General features: G+C 46.5%; 1 protein-coding gene and 1 non-coding gene across 3 annotated transcripts in view; both read left to right on the top strand.

Moving 5' to 3' along the window:
• Fhl2 (four and a half LIM domains 2) overlaps window positions 1-22,297 on the top strand; it is a 71,616-nt gene that overhangs the window by 26,588 nt on the left and 22,731 nt on the right. Inside the window, exons 1-2 of one of the 2 annotated variants that reach the window (XM_026411335.2) lie at window positions 7,426-7,482; window positions 17,470-17,649. In XM_026411335.2, coding sequence (XP_026267120.1) covers window positions 17,494-17,649 — 156 coding nt within the window. In that variant the 5' untranslated portion in view covers window positions 7,426-7,482; window positions 17,470-17,493. Of the gene's footprint in view, window positions 1-7,425; window positions 7,483-17,469; window positions 17,650-22,297 lie in introns of those variants that run through there. The other variant, XM_026411334.2, reaches the window with a different exon arrangement.
• Trnaa-cgc (transfer RNA alanine (anticodon CGC)) lies at window positions 9,263-9,335 on the top strand. Its single transcript has one exon. It is a non-coding gene; the product is annotated as a tRNA-Ala (tRNA).

The following is a 22,297-nucleotide window of genomic DNA, read 5'->3' as shown; positions in this document are numbered from 1 at the left end:
GTCACTTTCCAAACATATTCTTATAAAAAAAAAGAAAAAAGAAAATATCTCAAGTACTTTCTTCATCTGCCTTTAGCAAGACCTAGAAATGCAAGGAACCAAGAGCAATACAGCATCAAAGGAGACAGAAATTCGGATCCAATAGGGTGGGAGAAGGATCTGAGTCCCTGTTCACAAGGCCAGGGAATTAGGCTACCTTAAGGCCAAGTGCAAAATGGAAACAAATTTCACACTGTGAAGAAGAAGGCAAAAGAGAAAAGAAAAGGAAAAAAATTAGAAGGTCCTTTTGAGTTTAAAGATAACTAAACAAATGTTTCAGATATCTGACAGTTCTTTGCTCTGGGGCCCCCTCTATCCCTCTAGGGAAGTGGGTGACTAATTTGAGACAATTCTAGAGTAACCGCTCAGTATTCTCAAATGATGCAGAAAATTCCAGAAATATTTGTGCAGTTAGGATGGCCTAGAATTTTTAAATTAAAAAAAAAAACAATTGGCAAATAATACTTGCAGGAGTTGCTGAAGGTTAGACATTTTAGAAAATCTTACCCTGGTATTTCAATAGTCATCTACTATTGCGGTGATGTAGAAAGAAGCTTGATGGTTCCAGAAATCTCTCTCATGACTCTTAGTTCTAATTTTAAAGCACATTCTGAAATAGGCAAAAAAAAAAAAAAAAAAAAAAAAAAAAGTCTTAAATGTGCTCTCTGGAAGAACTTAAAGCATAGCTTTACATCACACACAAATCTGCATCACAGTGCAGAGGAACACATTCTAGAAGATGAGCAATTGCCAATAGGCCATGAAAATGGCTTGGGAGGGCCGGGATTATAACTCAGTGGTAGAGTGCTTGCCTAGCCTGTGTGGGTCACTGAGTTCGATTGTCAGCACTGCACATAAATAAATAAAATAAAGGTCCATGGACAACTAAAACGTATTTTAAAAAAAAAATGGCTTGGGAAAAACCAGCTAATTTGAAATAAATCTTGAAAGAAGGAAGAGAGGTAGTAAGACCTTTATATCACAGGTGAGGGTAGGAAGATATAAAAAGGTGAAGAGATTTACCTGTGGCTACACACACATTAAAATTTCATTTTAAATGTCCTTTAAAGCCCATGTGTTCAAATTTGGGCCCCAGCTTGGTGCTGTGGGGAGATTGTGGAACTTTTAGGAGGTGAGCTCTAGTGGGAGGTCTTTGGGGTCACAGGGAGAAGGCATTTGAGGGTGATAGTGGGTCCTCAGACCCCTACTCTAATTCTGTGTGTCTTTTGTTCCCTGACCATAAGATGCTGCTTCACCATAGACTCCAAACAATAGGGCCACCAGTCATGGACTGGGACCTCCAAAAGTGTGAGCCAAAGTCAGCTTTTCTCTTTAAAAGTGGATCATCTCGGGCATTTTTTAGAGTGATAGAAAGCTGACACCACTCTGGAGGAGTTCCTGGTCTTGAATTCGGCCCCCTGTCCCCTCCAGCCAGCCTGGCCCAAGCCTTTACCTAGCTAGACATTCGGTTTTCTGTTAATGACCTTGATCAAAGCAGACATAGTACCAAAAGCCTCGGCAGTAGAGAAAGAGTCGGAGATTTTAACACTTAAGACTCCTATAGTTAATCCGCAAAGAGTAACAGAATTCAGGGCGGTTCAGACAAACATTCTGAGGAACCAGTGAGGCATAAAACTCTATTTCAGGGACGCCAGAAGAAGCATCAGAAGGAACAGGTAAAAAGGGTTTTCAGATATCTCAGAGAAGCAAAAGCAGGATTTAGCCAGGTGGGCAGTGACCTAAGACAGTCGCACTTCTTTTAAGTGGATTTTGAAATTGTTGACAAAGGGTAAAAGGGTGTAGAACTGACAAGTCAGGCAAGCAGAGAAATGAATGGATCATCATCCAAAAGGACTGAAATCAGCATAGGGATCTCAATATGTACAATCATTTGGGTCAATTAAAAAAAAAAAGTCTCAAACAAGATACAAGAAGCAGATTCAGGGTCTACGTTAGAAAAAGTTTTCATCTGAAAGAGCCGGGGCACATTTAGTGACTGAAATGAACTGTGGGTGTCAACTGGCTCCATTTCATTGGTCCTTCAGCCACTCAACAGAGGCTTTCTAAATGAGGTATCAAAGCCACAGTGGAAACTCGCGTCCAATGCTCCAAGTCGGCTCTAACCACCCAGGGGAAACTCAGAATCATAGAGTTGTTTGTGGATTTGGCTCCAAGTCAGACATGTTTTGAAGCTTTCAACACTGACTATTTGCATCCATTAAATCAACTCGTGAAAAAGAGAGAGCAAACAAATGGGATATGGAAACTTTGCGTCTCAGCAGAGAGCCAAGTCTCCCCCCCCCCACCCCTAACCAGAGACCAGCAGAAGGGAAAGGGAAAGAGTTTGCTTTTCCCGGAGACCTGAATTTTTCCTGAAAGTCGGGCAGGCCAAGGGGAAAAGCTTGGATTCTATAGGATCTCAGCTACAAGGAGGTGAGCTTCCTCCCATTTGCGGGAGGAGGACCTAGGGTCTCCTGGTTTGCACAAGCTCTGGGGCAGGCAGTGGGCACCCTGCCTAGAGAGTCCTGTGGCATTTTTCCTGCTTGATTCAAGCAAAAACTGTTCTTTTAGAAAGAGTGGGTCCAGCCTACTGCACACCACCCTCCGGTGCCATGTTGCGCCAGGGCACGCAGAGACCTGCCTCCTGACCCACCTGTGCCTTGACGACTTACTGTCCCTTCCTCCCAGCTTTTATGATCTGAAGACCTTACCTTCCAACCGTGTGAGGTAATTAAAAACGATTAGCTCTGAATCAGGGGCGAATCATCCACCAGTGTCCTGCCTGGGGGTTGAGTGGGAGGAAACGCTGGGCTGAAACCTCTGAGACCAACATCTTCATGGCAGTGGTCAGTGAGGGTAGGCCCGGGAAGGGAGATCCGGTCCTGTTTCATTTCTTCCCAGTGATGACGGGGTCGTCCCAGTTGCCTGGGGTGACCAACACCCTGTGCAAGGACACCCTGGCCCTAATCTCTGGAGAAGGCGGGCCAGGCCGCCAGCCTCCCTCAGGCAGCGACCCCGCCACAAGGTGGCAGCCGCGAGCAGCGCGGACGGTAGCTCCGCCTTCGCTCTGGGTTCTAGGAACCCATTGAACTGCCGCGTTTGGATCTCTTAGACCGTGCGCGGAAACGGTTCCATGCTATGAAGTAATGGACAGAATAAGTAATCCATGAATTGGAGTTCAGAGCCCCTGAGTTCCAGGAACTTTTCATCTTGACTCCTTCCCTTGCTTCTGCAACTGACACCTTCCAGGTTTAGGGTAACTTACCGGGTCCCGAGTTGGAATCCCCAAAGGGTGTTTGACCTCAGAGCCCTCCCCATCATCAGAATCACCTGGCGGGCAGGTGAAGGCAGGTGCGCCTGGGAATGCGCACTTCTGACAAGCTTCCAGGGTATCCTGGGGCTGCGGGTGGAAGCGGGCTTTCGGAGCCGCAGGCTACATGTCGTTCCCTCCCTCTTTCCCAGCTACGTGACAACCTCCACAAGCCACAGGCTAGCGAGAAGTTCCAAGGCGTGTTTGTTGGTGAAAGAATTAGAGGAGAATTGAAATAAATGTTGGGGGAGTGATACTGCCTAAATAACATTGTTGGATTGTGTGCATGTGTGAATATGTAACAATAAATCCCATCAATATGTACAACTCTAACGCACCAATTTTTAAATGGGGGGGGGGGGGTTGAATAACCTATTGCAATCACGGCTGGGGCCAGGAAACTAGTTTGTTTTGTTTTGTTTTATTCCCCTTCCATGAACTAACCTTTAACCTAGAACAGATTCCCCCCGCCCCCCCACCACCACCAAACAAGTCAAAGTTTTATCTTTAGAAGGGGACCTAAGCTGTAATCCTTCCTTCCTATGAGAATGAAGTCCATTTCCTTCTTTTCTGGAATCATTTTCCCTTTATCCTGAACTAGAGTAAATATTTACTGAGACCTACTGTGTGCCAAATATCAAGCTGTTGGTGCTAAGAGGTTTATATACATGAATTCAAAAGATCATCACGACCATTTTACAAAGTATATGTCAGGAAGCTAATTTACAAATGAGCAACCCCTAGGGTTAGGGAAGTTTGGGGGGTACCCAAGGTCACAGAGCTGGTCAGAAGTAATTACTTCAAGACCTGACTTCAAGGGATCAACATTTAAAGAGTATCACACTTTCTGGAATACTCCTTCTGCTACGATACGAAATAATCACAAAAATGGAAGACCTGTCACAAGCAATTCTTCTAATGATCTGTCCATTCATACACACATTTTATTAAGCACATACGATGCGCTGTGCATTATAATTAAGTCCTGGGAATAGTGTGGTGCACATATAAAACTTTTCAAAACACATTTTCTCGGGTTGTCTCATGAAAATATCTTCTTAATGGTTTGTCCTTTGAATTGTTCACATGAGCACATGTTACTAAACCAAGACACTGTATACCCTCTTCCTGTTTCTGGAACACTTCCATTGATATTTTTTAACCTAAGTCTAACAAATCTGTTTTCTATTTTAATTAAAGAAGAATGTGTTGCTTTTTATTTTATTTTATTTTTGGAACAGATAATGCATTTTCATAACTCAAAAGTCACAAGAAACAAAAGTGTAAGAGAATCAGTATTAGTCTCCTTCCCCCATCCCAGCCCCCAAGCCCCAGGGGAAACTACTCCCTATGTTGTTTTTCCTTTCTTCTCTTTGTTCAAACACAAATGGTAGTTACAATCTATGAATTGTTCTCTACTTTTTCTTAGTTGGTACATCTTGGAGATGATGCCAAATCACTAAATGCAGTTACCTCCTCGTTTTTAACATCTACATGCTTAAATAATCCTAAAATGTGCCATACTGTGTTTAAACGAGTCCCTTGTTGATGAACATATCATATGGCCCAATATTTTGCTATTACAAACAATTCTACAGTGACTACTCTTGTATGTATATCATTTTACACATGAGCAAGTATACCCACAAAATAATTTCCTGTAAGGGGAAATGCTGGGAATTGAAAATAGTATGTGCATTTGTAACAGAAAAACTTTTTTCATTATGGAATTTTTCAAGCATTACAAAGGAAAGAATAGTACAATGAACCCTCCCATCCCTCATCAAGCTTCAATGATTGCCAGTAATCCATGGCTGATACTATTTCACATGCATATATTGGCCCCATCCATTTCCCCCATCTCAATTTATTTTGAATCAATCCCAGACATAATGTTATTCCACTGGTAAATATTTTGGCACTGTTCCTGAAAAATAAGGCCTTAAAAAAAAAGAAAAAAAAAGTGTGTATATAATTTCTTTGTGACACTTAAAGTAAACTAATAATTTAGTAGTACCTTCAAATATCCTGTTAATGTCACATTTTCCCAGATTGTCTCATAAAAGTTTCCTTTTTTAGTGGTTCGTTCTTTTGATCAGAATCCAAATGAGTTCCATATATTGTAGATGGTTAGTCCTTTTTTTTTTTTCAAATCTATTGGCTTCTCCCTCTATTGCTTTTTCTTTTTCTTTTTGCAGCATGTTGTAGAAACTCGATAAGTTTGTTTCCAGAGACTAGATTTTGCAGACTATATCCCTATAGAGTCATTTAAAATATTTCTAGGAGCAACAGAGAAACACAAAATTAAATTGTAGAATTTCTTAATAGTAAAGAGAATATAACACAGCAAAAATCTGTCTGGTAGTCAAAGCAGTTACTAGAAGAAAAATTGTAGAAGTAATTAACTATGCAATAAAAATAAGATCAAAATAAATAAACACAACTCAGAAAGATGTAAAAAGTAAGACAAAAGAAAGCAGAAGAAAAATGCAGAAATCATGTTTCATCACTTTGTAAACCTGTTTTTACAAACTGGACCTTAAGACTCATCATTTGATAACTAGAGGATCCTTTTGTCTTTGCAGCTATAGAAACAGACAATAAATAAATCTAAATAGTTGTCAACAACACACTTCATTCTGAATTCCAAGATATTGATCTGCTTTGACTATCAGTGAGAATTCAGGTGGAGTGCTGGTTACTTGGATTTCTGGTTAGATACCTCCTAGTTCAGGGAATAGGAGGTGGGGTTGCAGAGAGGGCTAGACTCTTCCACATTCAAGGCTGGTTGGCTCCTGTCTGTGTGGCAAGCCTCAGCCCTCTGGGAGTCACCTGAGTGACTGAAGGGAGGTGGGGGATTTCTCATCCTGTCAAGTGCCTGCAAGGTTTTGCCATGTGACAGACTCCAAATCTCAGCAGGTATAAAAACTGAATAGTGCCCATCCGCCTTGCCTTGAACAAATCTTTGTAAGCTGAAACTTCCTCACCATAAAACTGGAGTAATAATCCTTACCTAAAAGGTCTCTGGCAGAGACGAGGAAGAGCTCAGTAAGTGGCAGCTATACCAGGACGCCCTTGACTCTCATAGGTAGCACAGGATGGAGTATCAACCCAAAGAAAGCCAACAAAGAGCTCTTCCTGGCTTTTCTGAAAAATGTCTGACCCTGAGCTTCCCTCAAGGGTAAAATACTATTCTCGCCCACCAAACTACCACGCTTTTGCTGCTTCTTGTTTATCTTCACGTGTCTGCTTGGGGAAGGACCCCTGCCCAAGAGCAAACATTCTGATCGCGATGTCCCCTTTCCCAGGCATGGGACTCTGTCCCTGCAGTCTCTGGGGCATTATTGAACAGTGCCACCTCTCCCCCACCGAGGATGGGCTTCTTGCAGAGGACTAGGATTTTTAGTGTGGAAGGACCTTCCCTCTTCAATTTTGTTTCCCGGTCTTGGAGGGGGAGGCAAATAGCTAAAAAGCCTTCGACTTGGAGTGTTGGGGTAGGAGCTTCCCTTAATACTTTCCCTAATGGAACAAAGAACCATCATCCATTCTTCTTCGTCATCTCGAGTCCCTTTTGTGACGGACGGAGGCAGGCGTCATCAGAAGAGGGCAGAGAAAAGCCCACCCTGCAGATGCGTGCCAGGCGCGCGCGCTCACTGCTTTTCTAAAAACTAAGAAGTGGCCCATCCGTTCCCTAAGGCCGCAGCCAGCCTCGGGTTCCCGAGAAGCTGGGACAGTCGTGGGTGACCTGCCTCGGGACCCTCACCCTAAACTCTCCCCTGGAGCCCAGGAATGGGGCGAAGCTCGGTAAACACCGTGCGCCAAAGAACCGGGGAGAGCGAAGGTGGGATCAAGCAAAACAAAGGATCGGGGCGTTGAGCGCTGAATCCCGGCGCCGCGACCAGGAGGCCGAGGGGCGCCCGCCCCCCGCGCCCCGCGCCGGGTGCCAGCGCGCCGAGCCCGCGCCGCCCGCGCTCCGAGGCGCGCGTCTCCTTATATGGTCAAATGACACAGCGGGGGTTCTCGAGGGCGGAGCGGCTCCGCTCCACTCTGCAGGCTGAAAGCTGCCGCCACCGACCGCCGCTCGGTCGCCTGCCCGCCCGCCGCGTCCGGGAGCCCCTCGCCGGTGCCGCGCCGTGAGTACCTCCGCCCGGAGCCGCCCGCGACCCAGACCCGAGCGCCTGGCCCGCGGAGGCTCCGGCAGAGTCCCGCTGAACCCGGGGGAGGTGGGGAGCGACCACGGGGCAGGGCAGAGGAAACGTGGAGGGGACACCCCGGGACCAGGATCCGAACCTTAAGGGAGGGACCCTGGGGAGAGGGGCGACGATCTGCGGGGGAGAGACCCCAGAGAGAAGGGAGGCGAACTGTGGAGGGGAGACCAGGATTGGGGACCCGAAACGTGGGGGAGGGACCCTGGTGAAAGCAGACCCCGGGGAGAGGGGAGACGAATAGTGGGGGCGAAGGGTGAGAATTACTGGGCGAGGGGACCCGAGCGGTAGGGCAGAGACCCCGGATACAAGGGAGCTGAACCTTGGGGAGGAGAGCCGCGGGACGGGGGGCGGGAGAGACCCCTGGGGAAGGGGAGCAGAACCGTGGAGGGGACCCCGAGTCCTGGGACCCGGCCTGGGGCGGGGGTGACCTCAGGGACCTGGATACCTGAAACACTCACCCATCCCCAGAGGGAGGGCAAAAGCTCGCGTCCTCAAGAGGTGGGTCACCACCAGGTGGCACGGAAGGGCTGAATCACCCAAGGGTGAGCCCGGGGCAGACTCTGGCGGCGGGTCCAGCCGCTGACCCCCGGAGGGAAAGCAGCAACTGTCCAAGCTCTCTGCACTCAGGCCGGACGCCGGAGGGGATTGCCTGGGCAGGCAGGTCTGCGAGCCAGTGACCAGGCATTTCCCTTCTATAGACAGAGGTGGAGTTTGTGGTGTGACTTATCTCCTTGACTAGGGCAGAAATTTAAAAACGGAACCATCAGGTTAAAGAACATGGGTTTCTTTTAAATGAAAAAGATTCTCATGTTTAAGTTGTGATATCTTCACATACCTGAAATTGTGGGAAGAAAAATGTTAAATGTTATTTTCGGATTGTAAAGGAGGAATCAGTCATATTTTCTTTCAAATCTCAGTTGGGTTGGTTGGAACCTAGTCTAACCCAATTTGATGAAATGTTACGGCTGCCTTCCTTTGGCCCAATTTATGGCATGCTAGCTCTTGCACATATTTTGGGAAGTAATAAATCACAATAGGGGCTTATAATCAGGAAGAACTGTCTTCAGAGCGCTACTTTAAATACATTTCACATTTTTGGTGCTAACTCTGCTTATGTGTGTTCTATAATAATACATGAAGGAGTAGGCTTTGTGGTATCCTAAAGATAATTTAGATTTTTAAAAAAATTTGCAGCAAGTATTAGAAGTGCAGGAATTCCTGGTCCAGGAATTAAACATCAATAAAACCCAACAAAGGAAAAGTTTTTTATGTATTAATAAAAAATTTCACAAGCTTTTCAAATTTAGCTGACTCCAATATGTAAGACTTTCCTATGTAGAAGTGCATTCCCGCAGTGTTTATCATTCTGTGGTGCTTTCAGATGTGTTTATACAGCAGCACATAAATAAGAGATCAAGTGTCTTTTTACTTTCCACCTAGGTTTTTATATTCAGCCTCATTTCAGTTCAGCCACACTATATACCACCAGCAAGTGTGGTAGACTCCAGGATGCACCTGGACTGGACCTATGCTTTCTCAGTGCACATCTGGATCCCTCCCTCAGTCTGCATGGCTTGGTCAGGTCACCTAATCTCTTGGTGCCTCACTTTCCCCAGCTGGGAAATAGGGTCACACTGTCATTTTTATGGCAGGGTTATTATGAAAATTTTGAATATTTATTTTACAGAGAAACTAGTTCAGGGCTGGGAATATAACTCAGTTGGTAGAGTGCTTGCCTCGCATGCACAAGGCCCTGGGTTCAATCCCCAGTACCATCAAAAAAAAAAAAAAAAGACTGAAACTAGTTCACAGCAAGATCAAAGTTTTCCCAGCCTGTAAAGGGTAACTCTGAGAACTATCCCACCTTAAACAAACTTCATGTGCTTTCTTTAGTGACAGAATGCTGGTCTTTCAGGACACTAGGCTTGCATTTTGACTTTGGTGTGAGCAAGTGAATTTCCTCTGTCATCCTGAATTGTGGATTTCAACTTTAGTGTCAACTTGGCTGGGCTATGAGGTGCCCAGACATTTCAAACATTATTCGGATCATGTCTTTAAGGGAGTTTCTGGATGAGATTAACATCTGTCTGAGCAAAACCAACTGCTTTTCCTACTGAATGTGGCCCTTATCCAATGGCAGAAGACCTCAGTAGAATAGAAAGGCTGAGTAAGAAGGACTTTCTCCCACGGGACTTTGGTCCTTTCTAGCTTATGGACTGGAACTGACGCATCTGCTCTTTTTGCATGTGCTGAATTTCACACTGAAACTTGCTGGCGTTCCTGGGTCTCCACCCTGTCAACTGCAGATCTTGAGACTTTTCAGCTTCCCATAATTGTGTGAGCCAAATCCCTGGATAGATCCCTTGACTTACAATGGGATGAATCTTAATAAACCCCTAGCAAGTTTAAAATACTGCAAGTTGAAAAAGGCAGTGACTCTGTTGTGTACCCTGCAAACGTCCCAGCTCAGCAACAGAGCACATGTAGATTATTTTCCCCTCATGATTCCAGGGCTCATGGGGAGCTCTGTTTGCTGCCAGTGCCCAGCTATTAAAAGTGTCTACCATTGTGGGGGTCCAAAGATCACAAGTCTAACCTCGGTGTATATCCTTGTATCTCTTCTTGGTTCGTCTTCTTTGTAGAATCCTAATACGGCCCCTTGTAAAATTTATTTGCTTAAAAACTCTCCCATCAGCTCTCATTCTTCCTGCTGTGTTAAACAGTGGTCTAGATTTTCCTTTTGCTGCAAAATATGGCTCTCTACGTGGCAATGTACCAAGAGGCCTGGGCCCCATCTGGCCCTCATCCCCAGCCCAGTTCTCATGAATGGTTCTCGTGCTTCATCTAAGCCTCCACACACATACGTGTCGTCACACTCATCCTTGGCTGTACCTTTACTGTTCTGATTTTGTCTGGGCCTTCAAGAAGCCCTCTAGGCTTATGGTCACAAGCAGCAAGGCATGTGACATCTGTGGCAATAAAAGAAGTGGCTTTCTTGTTTTGATGGGTAAATAGAATAATATCAGAAAGTGTCCTTGGAGCCCACAAATATTGAGGTCGTCAGTCAAAAAGAAAATAGACCTCTGTTTGTTGATGCACCTTTTAGACCCAGTAGAAATAGGCAGTGAGTGAAGTGGAAGGAAGTGTTCAAGGTCATCTCGACAGTCCAGTTCAGTTCAAGGAGCAGAACTGAAAGGATTGAAGAGGCCAGATGTTCATGGAAGTTGGGGGACACCAAAATAAAAGGGCAGTCCGGAGGGGTCATAGGAAATGGAAGGCCAGGCAGCAAGAGAGTAAGCAGCGAACTGACCCTTGGAGATAGAACGAGACGGATGAATGACAGCGGGTGATGTTTGTTCCAAAGGTGCAGAAACACACCAATAACTTGCTTATGCTTTCTTAGCAAGGCAGTGCTGGAGCTGTAGGCTGGGACTCCTCCAGTCCCCACGCTGGTGTGATTTATGAATTGAGGCAGCCTGTCATTCTAGCCTGTATAACTGGGGTTGTCATGCATCAACTGACCTGGCAGGTTTGGAGATCAAGTGACAAGATAGGACCTTAGGAGTGGTTTACATTTGTTGGAGCTAGAGCTAGACTGGAACTCCTTCGGAGACTGTGTTTGATCTCAGGTTCCCAGTGCCTGATACTATACGTGGGAAATAGTGGTTACTCAATACCTTCTCCTTGGCTGGATTAAGAAGCGGGAGCACAAGTGTAGCTATTCTTGTATTCAATAGACTTCAGATCATTTGACATTGACATTTACTGTTTTCCCATGCCTTTCCTTATTCAGCATTCAAAGGAAAATTCTGAGGACTGCAATCTATCTGTACTAGCACCATCTTACATAAAGCATGTCTTAAAAATATCACAGACAAGATAATTTTGTAATTCTTGAAAGTTACCAGGGTGGGTAGCACATTATAATACATCCCTCAACCCTGACCATAGATACCCTCAATAAAGGTTCACTAAAAGAATCCATTATGCAGAGCGGTAAACATAGTCAGTGTTAAGTCTCACAATCCAAAATGGTTTGCAGTCCTAAAATCTAAAAGTTGATTTCGAGTAGATTCAAGATACATGATTCTCTTTTTAGACACAGCAACATCCTTTTCACCAGAATTTCTATTAAAGGAAGCAGTTTGGCTTGGCAAATGAGAACAGTGTTGGGGTGAGCCGAGTTTGTGTGTCAATACTTCCATCCAGAGGACACAAACTGGGGTAGCTATTCTCCGAGCTTGTTTCTGGGTGTGGGAGTCCCTCCCTGCCCTTGAGTGAGGGTAGAGAATGTTTGATGACAGACGGCAGTGGTCTGTATGGAACACCTGGTGCCTACCCCTGGAGTCCAATGTGTGTGTGTGTGTGTGTGTGTGTGTGTGTGTGTGTGTAGGAGGGAATCTGTACATTTTTCCCAGAGCTTGGGAGTGTCTCCTGGCTGGCTTTTTGCTTCTTTATCTGGCCGGGCCACGTCCTGGCCAGTGTAATGGTGTGTTCATGTGGGTTCAGAGTCCAAACACAATAAGAAAAATTCTCGCTGTGGGAGCAGCAGTTTATCTGGAAGGAGGGATGAAGGTATGGTGTTGGAAGAGTGAGGGGGAAGCTCCGGAATGTGACAGTAGAAATTTTAACACCAGATGCCAAAGCACATTGCTTTTTGGGGTTTGCCATACAGAGGGGATTGTACACATGAAACATTCCCCATTTTCAGTCTTGACTTTTGCCCATGTGTCTGTGCTCTCTGGGAGGCTTGTGTTTACCCCCCCCCCATCCATTGGTTCACTCATTCTGCCAGTACTTACAAAGACCTGGGCTGCTGGGAGGTGTCTCAGCAGCATGTACTGCCCACCTGATCGGTGCCTAGGGCCAGTAGGGAACACAGGCATCACAGTGTGGAGTGGTATCACGAAAGCATCGCGTTTTTACGGTATATTCTTAAGAAGGGCCCACAGACAATAGACCTAATTTTCTCTAATGAATTCTGGTTGATGGTCAATTAGCAATGGAATTTCTCCCGTGGGTCCCTGGTGGCATTTAAAGATGGACACAGCTTGGTCCAAGGATAGACTCCCTGGAGATGCTGTTGCAGGTCTTGTGGGAAGTGCCTGGAGACATTCGTAGATAGCTCTTTAGGAAATGGCTGTATTAGAAGAGTCTCATAAAGCAGTGCCTTTGGAGTTTGAAAGGGGAGGAGAAAATGGGCCCTTGGGGATCGGATTAAAGTAAGTAGTTGAATAAAAGGAGCATTGAAAAGGAGACTCTGGCAAAGCTGGCCTGTGTGGGGGCCACCAGGTTTGCTGTTTGGGAAGGAGGGACCTAAAACTCAAAGACCTCAGCCAGCAAGCCAAGGAGAGGCTGTGCACCACGCCAGTCCCTCTCCTGATGCTCCACACACCTTATAAAACAAAAGCAAAATCAAACAGATGAACAACCACCACCAAAGAAACGAGCTTCATGCCCTGAATGTCTTGGCAGTTCTTCTCCGCATTGGCCCTCCTCCTCCCTCTCTACCACCTCCCTCTACTTACCTTTACTCACTTTTTATTTTCCTTCTCCCTTTGATCTCATGCTTTTTTTTCTCTCTCTTTGTACCTCCAACACTTCCCTTACTCAAACTTTGTTTGACAGCTTTTAAATTGCAAGTTTAAAAATAGAGCACATGCCTAAGCCAGTGGTGTTCCATGGGTTTTACGGTGTTGAGTAGTTGTTAAGCCCGGGCATCCCTGCTCCGTGGCTCTCTGAATCTTATTCTTGTAACTGGCTTGAAGTTTGGCTGACAAGGGATGTGGAGATCAAAGCCCTCCCTTGCCAGGTCAGCCCCAGACCTGCGAGCTGCACCTGGTACCTGCCCCGCCCAGTGCAGGTAACTTGGCCTGAACTCAAGTCAGTATCCTAAGATACAGCTTTTTCAAATAGCCTGGTGGTTCAGAGCCCAAGGGGGAATGACATCAGAGAATGGGAAGGGATAGGAACTCGGGGACACTGTAATTTGGATCTGATTCAGGAGAATAACAAGTCAGCAGTCACACCACAAGTTCAGGTGTCTGCCTGCATGCCCCTGCTTAACCCCATCAGCATTCCTGTGTACCAGGTAATGGGCAGGAATTCTTTCTAACCTGTCAGGAGGTGTAAGTGGATTGCGCAGTTAGGCTTAATAATCCCTGTGAAATCAAGACGTCTTACCTGGACTTGAAGATTCGGACCTCGACTCTGACAACATGAAATCGTTTTTTAAGAGTCACTCCCTTGGGTTTGTCTCCCCCACCTGACATAGCAAGGCCGGGCTTCCAGGCAATGGACGCTTAATGAGGCCTGCCTGGCCCCTCGCTGTGTGCAGGATGGAGGCGGTCACATGCACACCTATGGCCCACAGGGAACATCTTAGCCAAGCCCACCAACAAGGCACTCAGGCCCTGCCTTGGCTTTGATGGTCTTCATGCTGAGCCTTTTTCCACCCCTGCCAGCTGGATCTCCTGTCTTCCCGGTGTGCTCACCCTACACCACTTCTCATTTCCACCGCTTGGCCTACTCCACCCCTGGACCTGAAGCATCACCTGGCCCACCCTTTGCCCCTCCTCCAGGCCCAGTTGGGCCTCCCAGGGAACACTCCTCTGTGTTCCCGCGATACCTGTTCATCTCCATGGAGCTCCTGCTGTTGAACCTTGCAATTTGTAAAATGGTACTTTTCCCGTCTAAACCACCAGTTCCTGAGGGAGAGGCCAGTACATTGCTCATCTTTGTCCTCCAACACTTTGTGTGACATCTGACACGTGATCCCAGGTCAGCCAGTGTTTCTTGAGTGAGTGAATGAACAGCTGGGTGTTTCATAGGACTGAAAAATGCAAAGTTAAAGCAGACTTCTAATGTAAGACACTTTTCCCATGAAAAGAGGGTTCAGGATTGATGGTGTCACTTTTAAAACACATTTTATTTCATTTTTTAGAAAACATGATGGGGCTGGGGATGTTGCTCCGTGGTAGAGCATGTGTGAGGTTCCGGGTTCAATCCCCAGCACCAAAAACAAAACTAAAAGGAATATTCTATTTGGTCTCATGTAATTAAAAGAGGAATGGGTTCAACCCTCCATGACAGAAGGGAAGCTCTGAGCTGTTTCGCATCCATCTATGGACTATTTATCCTGACTCTCGGGGTTTGTACTTCTTGTGATGATTTGGAAATTCTTCAGAGGACCTTGGGAAGTCAAGTGCATCTTACTATGGAAGGCGGTGTCAGAGGCGATAGCAGTTGTCACAGGATAGCCTCAGTCATAATTGGAGCAGACGAGGAGCCTGAGTTATTCTCAGAGGTTGCGCCCTTAGATGCTCTTCTGTACTGGACCTACACAATCACAGGAGGTGTAAAACACACCTGCCACACCTGGCCTCAGATGCGGGGCACGATCTTGACCTTGGAGGGAAGCAGGTGCTTCCCACTGGGTGCAGACAAAGACCGTGCCTCATGGAGACAGTTGTATAGTCTGCAGATGGTGTCCTGGTGCTCCTCCAAACCTGCCGCAAACTGCCCGGCCCCGGGCCGGCTGAGTCCCGCTCCTGCTGCCGAGCACTGCCTGCGGCACCCCTGCTGAGCGATCCCCTGCTGAGCTGTCAGTGCACACGGGCTTGCAATCTTGCAACCCGGTTGGGCACAAAAACACAAGCCAGTCAAACTGAGACAAAGTTTTATTTAGAGAGAGGCCGTGTGCGTCCCCTAACAGGTGGGTCCGCCACGTGTGTGTTCTACCTGAGCCGGGGGGGTTTCCCCTTCCCCCGGAACACCCTCCTACCATCCTTTCCCAACCAATGGGAACTCTCCCATTACAAGAGTGACATGAGTAACCTGAGTCTTGAAATGGGCCCAGCTGAACAGCATGAGTCCAATTACCATATGAATGTGAATTGCTGGCTGGCAGTCAATAAAATCCAAAGGTGCCTGTATCAATATTTTTGCTGTGGCTCCTAACACAAACCCACGTGGACTCACTTTCCATTCACATCAGCCATTTGTTTTCTCAAAGTTAGATGGCTACTGGGGAGAACCCTGGAGGCTTCCCTTTTTTTTTCACCAAAACTCCTGGGCTCCAGTTTTCCCAGCCCTAAAATGAGGGAGTTGTCCAAAGATAATGTCAGGAGTTGTTTTCAGGTTTTAAAATTCCATGATTTATAAGTAGTTCTCTCTTTCTTCATTGTTCTTCTTACAAATTCCCAAATCATTATTCTTCTACTTGTGTGAACAGAATAGACAAAAAAATCCTCTCGTTCCACAACTAAATGGCAGCCTTTATTGGAAAAATGTATATGTTGGAACATTGGCTCCGGATTGGGATGGAATAAGGGACAGTTCTCTCGGGGCCAATAACCGGAGAATTACAGGAAAGCATCACACCATCTTCCAGCATAGTTGTTGCAACCTCAGAATGCCTCAGCACAGAGGCTATTCAGATGCTGGGTTTCAGAACAATAATCCAAATGCTCCAGAGCCTCATCTTGTGATGTTATCACAAGAGTGTCCAGACGATGTTTTCTTTAACCCCAGGAAGAGTGATTTAGAGGGGTGGATCTTGCCACATGTATCCAGCTGTGTGTTTAATACTCTTGGAAGGAAAGTATACTATGAACACAGAAATAACCAAGTAAGGATGCTTGAAAGATGTTCACATCTCTGCTTACCGCTGTCAGGACCTTGTATACACAAGAGGATAAAATTAATAAACACTATCAAATTTGCTGTAATCGCAAACCCACAAGCAGCAATATTTCATTTGCGTCAGAGAATCTAATTCTGGGATTTCACCCTCAAAGGGCTGGAAATGACTGGAAATTGAATTGAGTTGGCTCAGAGTTGCATGGCCAAGGGGCGTGCCTCTTTAACAACCGGGGAAAGAAATGTTCACTTCTTAGCGAAAGAATTACTGCTTAAAAAAAAAAAATCTTATAGAAAATCAACTGTATTTTAATGTCCACACCAAGTGTTCCTATAGGAGACCTTTTCTATCTGGTGTAATTTTAACACCATTTTATAGCAATGGCCAAACAAGGAGGGGAGGGGAGGAGGAACACCTGCCCCCCTCCCGCCCCGACTGCCCTCACCTTTCTCTCTTTCTATTCGTGCACACTGTGTACTGATCCTGGAAAAATAAAACCACGTGTCTTCCATGAAGACGCACTCTTGTTCCTCTTTGCAAGGCTCCGGGAGAGCCGCTGACCGCAGTCACTGCATTTCCCACTCCGTGATATCCTCTGGGCCAGTCTTGTTCTCCTGCCCTCTGGGTACCTGGACAGCTGCAGGAGGACCGGCTTTGCATCTGGGAGAAACAGCTCCCCCTGAGGGACACTGGCAGTTTCTTGTGTCCTTGGGCCGTTTGTGCCTCCCAATGCAACATCCAGGTCAAGGGCAGCACTCTCCTGGAGTCCAGTCACAGATTCCCCCAGATATCCCTCCCTGATTCTGCTGAGATTTCTTCCTGTTCACGTGGGTGAATCGTAAAGGGGAGCTCATGGAAAGTCTTTTCATAGAAATAGGCATATTGTTTCTATGCCTGCCTTTCTATTTGGGGGGCAGAGAGAAAGGAAGAGGTATGGTGGGGTCACATGTTGCAAGCATGCCTGCAGCCGAACCAGATGGGGACTCTGGTGCCAACTGCATCAGAATGTCTGATCCGACATTCTGATGCAGTCAACCATAATGGGTACTGTCAAAGAAGTGGGATACGCTCAAACACAAAACTGGCCCCAACTAATTAAAAAAAACTTATAATTGAAAATTCTGAGCACTGAAAGGTGACATTTGGTGATGAACCCAGAGAAAAGAGCCACCGGTTGGCTAAAGAGGAAGACAGGGGGCCAGGTGACGGCTTTGTGTGCATGGTCCGTGGAGAGTGCCTCCTGATGCCTGGGTTCTCTCTGTGTTTTGTAGGCTTTTGAGAAGCCGGGTGTCAACATGACAGAGCGCTTTGATTGCCACCACTGCCATGAGTCTCTCTTTGGGAAGAAGTACATCCTTCGGGAGGAGAACCCCCACTGTGTGGCCTGCTTTGAGGCGCTCTACGCCAACACGTGTGAAGAGTGCGGGAAGCCCATCGGCTGCGACTGCAAGGTACCCACCTGCTGGTAGCTCTCTTGGGCTCTCTGTGCACCCCCAAATCCAGGAGCTTTCTGCACAGTTTGTTCCTAAATCCTGAGCCTTATCACCCTTTCTGACCCCTCTGATGGCCATGGACACTCCCACCCCCCAAGTCGCTTTTCTGTACCTCTTGTTCCATGATTCGGTCTCTGCCCACCTGCTTTTGGTTAGTGCCTTCGCAGGACCTGTGCTTGATGTCCCAAGTACACTTTTCCTGTTCTAGTTATTAGTGTCCTTATCTAACCACCACCTGCCCGCCGGTACCCTAACTTCCTTCAGGGCTGCTCTTGCTTCTGTCTGTCTCCTGATGACTAACAGGGAGCAGTTGCTGCTCGGTAAATATTTGATGAATGAGTATGTACGTGAGTGAGCCGGAGTCGTTCCTAGGTAAATGCACACATAAAAAGCTCCAAAGTCCCTGGGATAGTATGCGTTCCTCTTCTTCTAGTGGGAGAACAGGATTTGTTTATTTGTTTTAAATGGGAAAAGGCTTTCACATCAGGAATTATCAGCTTCCCATGAATGGCATGGTTCAATAGAGATCTCTGGACATCCGTGCTGGCCTGTACTTCTCGACAGATTCCCCTTAGTGCAGACTAGGACGCGGAAGGAGACCCTGCGAGTCCGTGACTCACCTTTCTGTTACTGTGATGAAATAGCTGAGATAAACAACTTAGGAGAAGGTTTATTTGGGCTCCTGGTTTCAGAAGTTTCAGTCCCTGATCTGCTGACTCTGTTGCTCTTGCGTCCTTGCTGAGGCCCAAGAGCACCAGCTGGGGACCAAGCCTTGGAACAAATGGGCCTTTGGGGAATATTTCAGATCCAAACTGTCGCAGGGACTGTCCAGGTCTCTAAGATCCCTGACATCTTTGAGCTGAAAATTCACGGCTAAAAAGCCTTGACAAGCTATTCAGGGGGCTGCCATCTGGAGAGCCACAGAACTGGTTACAAAATGGGACCCTTTGGGGATCTCTCAGGGGATTCCCAGTTTGCTTGACTCCAGGGAGGTTGGTGGTATGTTGTCTTGTCTTTTCTGCTCTCATTGCTCTGCGTTCCTTGGGGGTTTTCACCCCTCTGCTCCGTGGTTGTAAACCTCAGAACCTGGCTGCTGCCGATGGGCTTGGGCTCTTTGCTGTTGGATCATCCTGGCACATCTAGTGCATACTTCTTGTATTTTTTTTTCACATCATTCCTAGGACAGATAGTAGTCAGGGCTGCACCACTGATTCTCTTGTGAGGTACTTAGTGACAGCTGAGGGATGATTTCCATCTGGTATAGAAAAAGACTTGTGCCCTGAGCAGAAATGAAAGATGTGTGACATCAGCTGCGCCAAGTCGAGCTGTGGCCACATGGCTGTTGGCTTCAGAACGGGACTGGCATGCCGAGTGTCCCACAGCACAAACTTGACGGCATTCAGAGGTGTGACCACTGGGAGCCAAGACAGCCGACCTGGCTGGTCAAAAATCGGGCATCTCCCTCTCCCGACTTCTGCCTGGTGAGTGTCTCGCTGTACCTGATGAGTGTTCTTGGTCCCTGAACTAATCAGCTGTCCATCAGGAGGACCCAATATCATGTAAGATGAGGTTTATTTTGGTTTGTGATTGGGAGGATCCATGGCTTTTAGGCTTGTGGCAAAGCAGGACAACGTGGTGAGGATGGCTGGCAAAGCAAAACCACTCACATCATAAGCCAGGAAGCCCAGCAGGGCAGGGGAAGGGGGCAGGGTCCCTCAGCCCCTTCAAGAGTACAGCCCCATGACCCTCAGGACTGCTTTCCTTCAGTTCATTTTTTAAAATTTATCTATGACAGTGGAGTGCATCACAGTTCTTATTACACACAGAGAGCACAGTTTTCATATCTCTGGCTGTACACAAAGTGTATTCACACCTCCCCAAAGTACCAGCCTAGGGGCCCAGCCTTTAATGCATAGGTCTTTGGGGGACATCTAACCACCCTCTAGCAGTGTCTTTTGATTGATTTAGTAGGCCAAGGGTAAGAGTGCCGATGTCAGACTGCCTGGCTCCATTCCACGGTCAGGTCTCACCAGATGTGTGAACTTGATCCATTGACTTGACTCCACATCCATAAAATGGAATCAGATGCCTGCTTCATCGGGTCACTGATGTAGACACAGAGCCCCAGCATTCCCAACAGCACCTGTGATGTCATAAACCTCAAACTTCCACTTTTCCCTCTTTTCCTATTCTTTGAGTGGTCTGTCCCTTCCCACACACTCTCAGAAGCCTCTCGCCCTCTCTCTCATCAGTTTGCGTGATGGAAACATTAGTAATGTTTGGAGAATAAATTACCAGGCAGAGAAAAACAAAACCATTTCATGAAAGTCTTACCTCGAAAAGACATACTGAAGTCGACAAGAGCTCCAGATGTCGTTCTGACAAAGGGACGCTCCAGTTTAAAGGAAAGAGTCTGAATATTTGGGACTGATCGTCTTTGACCAGTGGCTGAGGTACAAACAGAACAGACATCGCTTAGCATGTCTCTGGTGTCATTCACTGCAAAGACTCTAAAACCAGCCATTCTTCCAGAGACCTCTCTCCTAAGAGCAAATAAACAAGAGGCCTTTGAATGGGGCCAAAGTCAGCAGGGCTCAAGTCAGGAGTTAATCATGCTGAACTTTTCAACCCAGATGGATGTTTTTAGATATGTGGGGTCACACGGTGTGATCTTTCTACGTTTTGGAACAAGAAGAGATGTTGAGTTGAAGTCAGACCTTGCCATTTGGGGAGTTTTTGCATATTTGTGGTGGTTTGCTTGCCTTTCAAAAATAATTATGTAGTTGACTTTATGGAGGAAGCAATGATAGAAAAAAGAATGTTGTCATTTCAGGAAGTCAGGCCACGTGTCCCTGCAGAAGGGGTACTTACTTGATGGAGCAACCGAGTGAGTGGGTGGGTCTGGTAGCCACCCTCTTTTCCTAAAATAGCATGGCCCCTCAGGCCTCACTCAACTCTCTCTGAAGACAACTTTGAAATATTGGCAAGTGTCCGGGAGGGAATTTGGATCATTTTGAGGGTGTCGACTGACTTTTCAATGAGAGAGACAGGACTCAAGGACCACTCCCGTAGTTAGCTTACTTGAATATTTTTTCTATGCAGTCACTCAGCTACATTCCTTAATTCTGTTACATTACTCTGAGGAAATGCTGTGACCTCAAAGGGTAAAATCATTGATTTGGAACAGTTCCACTGGCCAGGGGCATAGTTGAGAGGAAGCAAAACGAATAAAAATTTCATGATCCTCTGACATTACACCCTTCCTGAAATTTTTCTCGGAGACTGGTACTGGCAAAATATTTTTGTAGATGGATGACAGATTGGTTTGGGGTCTACGTAAGTTCTGGCTTCAGAAATTCTAGAACCTAAGAAAAGGTAGGCTTGCCAATAACTCTGGAGTACCATGCGTTTAACAAATTGGTGACTTTCAACAAGACCTGGGCCACACTCCCGTCTCAGATTGAACTTTCAACATGTCTGCAAGCTGTGAAATGGGACAGGCCACCATTACCCCATGTGCCTTAGAGGGTGCTGGGAAGAGAAAAAAATAATGAACAAAAAGACATCTGCAGATCTAAGACTAGCGTTTGGGGTTTCGCTTCCCACATGTTGCATGATTCAGGTATCTGGAGATGCTCTCATTGCAAGATCAAATTCCTCCTAATGCCTCTGTGGGGTAGGGGCTTTTCTCACTCCATTTAATGGAGAAGTCGCTGAGATTTAGAGTTGAGGATCTCACCCAGGATTATGGGATTTGGAAGTAGATGAGACAGAACTTGAATACAGATGCTCGCTAGCTGCCTATCCCCTGCAGCCTCGGGCCATGGCTCTCAGGTCACGTGTGGTTAGTCCTGTGAAGAGGAGGTGCCTGCCTGGCCTCTGCCAAGTGACAGTCAATGAAAGGCCTTTACCTTTCCCCTGAGTTCCTCCAGGTGGCGATGTTTGTGTTGCAGGAAAGGGGATGTTTGTTTCTACAACTCTGATGTCCTGCTTCCTAGGGTTACAGAACCAGGGCCATTTTGCCTGCCACGCAGTCTGCCAGTCACTAAAAGGAACAGTTTTGCAAAAGAGAAGTTTTACTTGCAAAGCAGCTAAGCATGTAGAGAAGGTAGAGCAAGTTTTAAATAACTATGCCCCAGGAGACGGTTTGGGGATGTATTTTTATATGGCTGAGGCAAAGGGAAGACTGATTGGATCAAACGTAGTCCAGTCTTAGGCATGTTCCCATCATTCCCAGGCTCAGAAGTGTTAGCTATCGTCAACTAAAAGCAAGTGATGGAGAGCAGGGGAAATCTAGAGCATTTATCAGGCGTTAAGAACAGGTAGTAAGTCAGGTTTCACTAAGTCAATTAAATGGGAAACATCAAATTGATATTCAGATTGGCACAAGTCCCCAGAAACTGCCAAGTATACTGGTGGGCAGTGTCCACAGCAACTGCATTGTTTTGGGGCAGGACCTGGGCCACTCCTGCCTGGGTTTAGATCTGGCTCCACCTTAAAACAAGCTGTGATGCTCAAGGTTGTGTTTGCATGTCTGTGAAAGGAGTCACCCATCTCACAGGACTGTCAGGGGAACTGGATGAGTTAATGTCTGTGGAGCACTTGG

The sequence above is a fragment of the Urocitellus parryii genome, chromosome 12 (assembly GCF_045843805.1).
Source record: "Urocitellus parryii isolate mUroPar1 chromosome 12, mUroPar1.hap1, whole genome shotgun sequence".
Classification (NCBI taxonomy): Eukaryota; Metazoa; Chordata; class Mammalia; order Rodentia; family Sciuridae; genus Urocitellus; species Urocitellus parryii.
This window is presented reverse-complemented; position numbering and strand designations above follow the sequence as displayed.